This window comes from Lipotes vexillifer, unplaced genomic scaffold, assembly GCF_000442215.2.
Source record: "Lipotes vexillifer unplaced genomic scaffold, Lipotes_vexillifer_v1.1 scaffold91, whole genome shotgun sequence".
Lineage (NCBI taxonomy): Eukaryota > Metazoa > Chordata > Mammalia > Artiodactyla > Lipotidae > Lipotes > Lipotes vexillifer.
This window is the reverse complement of record NW_006777583.1, coordinates 3,152,110-3,154,546: the sequence shown is the minus strand read 5'-3', so window position 1 is coordinate 3,154,546 and position 2,437 is coordinate 3,152,110. Positions and strand designations below refer to the sequence as shown.

The 2,437-nt window shown below is 41.2% G+C and overlaps 1 protein-coding gene across 1 annotated transcript in view; it reads right to left on the bottom strand.

Annotated features, from left to right (window-relative positions):
• The window catches only part of YTHDC2 (YTH N6-methyladenosine RNA binding protein C2), a 67,274-nt gene that overhangs the window by 40,269 nt on the left and 24,568 nt on the right, over positions 1 to 2,437 (bottom strand). The window contains exon 10 of the mRNA XM_007451205.1: positions 1,267 to 1,402. Within this exon, the coding sequence (XP_007451267.1) occupies positions 1,267 to 1,402 (136 nt within the window). The remainder of the gene's footprint in view (positions 1 to 1,266; positions 1,403 to 2,437) is intronic.

The window sequence follows — 2,437 nt, the reverse complement described above, 5'->3', positions numbered from 1 at the left end:
TGCGTGGGCTACCGGCCCCAGCCGCTCCGTGGCATGTAGGATCTTCCCGGACCGGGGCATGAACCCGTGTCCCCCGCATCGGCAGGCGGACTCGCAACCACTGTGCCACCAGGGAAGCCCGGCACATGCATTTTTAAAGAGGTCTACAACTGATAATGATCACTAAGGGAACACTAAGGAAAAAGCAGGTTGAGAGAGAGGTAGAGAAACAGAGAATCAAGTTGTTTGGGGCATATCTAGTTTTATTCCCCTAACAGACTCCCAACCGGAGATGTCAAGTGGTGAGGTGTACTGAAGTGAGGGGGGAGTTCAGAATTGGAGACGTAAAATTAGGAGTCATTTTAAATAAATATTTAAAGCTTCGACTAGATGAGATCCATCTAAGGAGTAAGTGTAAATAGAAGGAAGGTCTGAGGATTGAGGCCTGGGACATTGCATATTCAGAGGTCAAGAAAAAGAAAAAAATCCTGCCAAGTAAACCAAGACATACCAGCCAGGGTGATGAGAAGAAAATAAATCAAGTATGGAATATCAGAAGTTAACTGAAGAACATGTTTCAAGAAAGGAGTGATCAAGTATAGTAATAATAATGCTGAGAAGTTCAAGTGATGCGATAAACTACTTGACATCTAAATCCCTTCCAGTACTGACCTTTTATTATCATCATTCTACCTTTTGCCTAAAAGCCTTCAGGGTCCTAAAACTCACCCCTGATTGCCAATATCCATTATAACCAACTAACGAAATCAGAATAAATCATTAGTGAAAATATGTCATGTGACATAACGCAGGTACATGTGAATCAGAACTTGAACCTATATAACTAAAGGTATACTAAAATTTTCCATTTATTGAATGAATAATCTAGAGCAAAAGTTATTAACATTTTCCCCCTGTTTTGAAATAACAAATCTCTTTGAAAACCCAAGATACTCCAGGGGTAAAGGTGATGCATAGGGGGGAGTATATTTATGTCACAAATTTTATACACATAAAAATACTTTTGCATTAACTGTCATATATTCACAGACCCCATGAAACTATTCTGGAGACATTAGGTTAAGAGTCCCTGATTTAATACGATACTTATCTATTCTACTATGCTAATAAGAAGATCCTGATTTGTACATTTGAAATAGTACTCCAAAAGAACAAAATATTGGTTGTGAACAAAAAGTGAATTTTGAATTTTATGAATTAAGCTACACTTCTATCATAATAAATAACTTCAAGAGTAATAAAAAACCTTAAATAAATCATACTTACCACTAACATTTTCAGTTAAAATAAGGTGAAAGACCTGAGCAAAGGCATCAACATCTTTACGCAGCCATATGTCAGAAAGACAAGCATCCATTTCCTTTATTAACCATGGTTCAAGGCAATTCACATCTTTTTCTGTCTTTAAAAAGAAGCAAAGATTATAAATTACTTAACAGCTTAAACTTTGCTTGCAAAGAACATGAGATGGCCATAACGGCCACAAGAACTACTAACCATTCGGTATTACAGCAAAGGCTTTGACATAAAAGTTTCTCATCTCATCACAAACATAATCACTCAAATATGGTATCTTGTTTTCACATTCATCTTTTATCTGAGAATGAGCCTGTCAACAAAGGAGTATGATACAGTCACAATATTAACTGTGCTTCTGACAGAATGTTGCTAAATGTACCTGTATATCAGTGGTCTTATTTCCCAACTGCACAACAGAGGAAACATCACCTGGAGCTTTTCAACACTGAAGCCACGTCCCACCCCAGAGCAAGTACTTCAGAATCTCTGGGATGGAGGCCAGATTCCATAGGACTTTAAAAGTTCCTTAGGGGATGTTACTGTGCAGCCAGGCTTAAGAATCACTAATTTAGGGACTTCCCTGGTGGCACAGTGGTTAAGAATCAGCCTGCCAACGCAGGGGACACAGGTTCGAGCCCTGGTCTGGGAAGATCCCACATGCCACGGAGCAACTAAGCCCGTGCGCCACAACTACTGAGCCAGTGCTCTGGAGCCCGCAAGCCACAACAACTGAGCCCGCGTGCCACAACTACTGAAGCCCGCATGCCTAGAGCCCGTGCTCCACAACAAAGAGAAGCCACCGCAATGAGAAGCCCATGCACCACAAAACAAAGAGTAGCCCCCACTCACTGCAACTAGAGAAAGCCCACACTCAGCAATGAAGACCCAACACAGCCAAAAATAAACAAATAATTAAAAAAAAAAAAAAGAATCACTAATTTAAATGGTCAAAATGCTGTTCACTGAACCAAATGGATGTTCCCTGCACTAAATAACAATTTTTAAACATTCTTTAAAAGTACACATTCTTGGGCTTCCCTGGTGGCGCAGTGGTTGAGAGTCCGCCTGCCGGTTCAGGGAACGCGGGTTCGTGCCCCGGTCCGGGATGATCCCACATGCCGCGGAGCGGCTGGGCCCG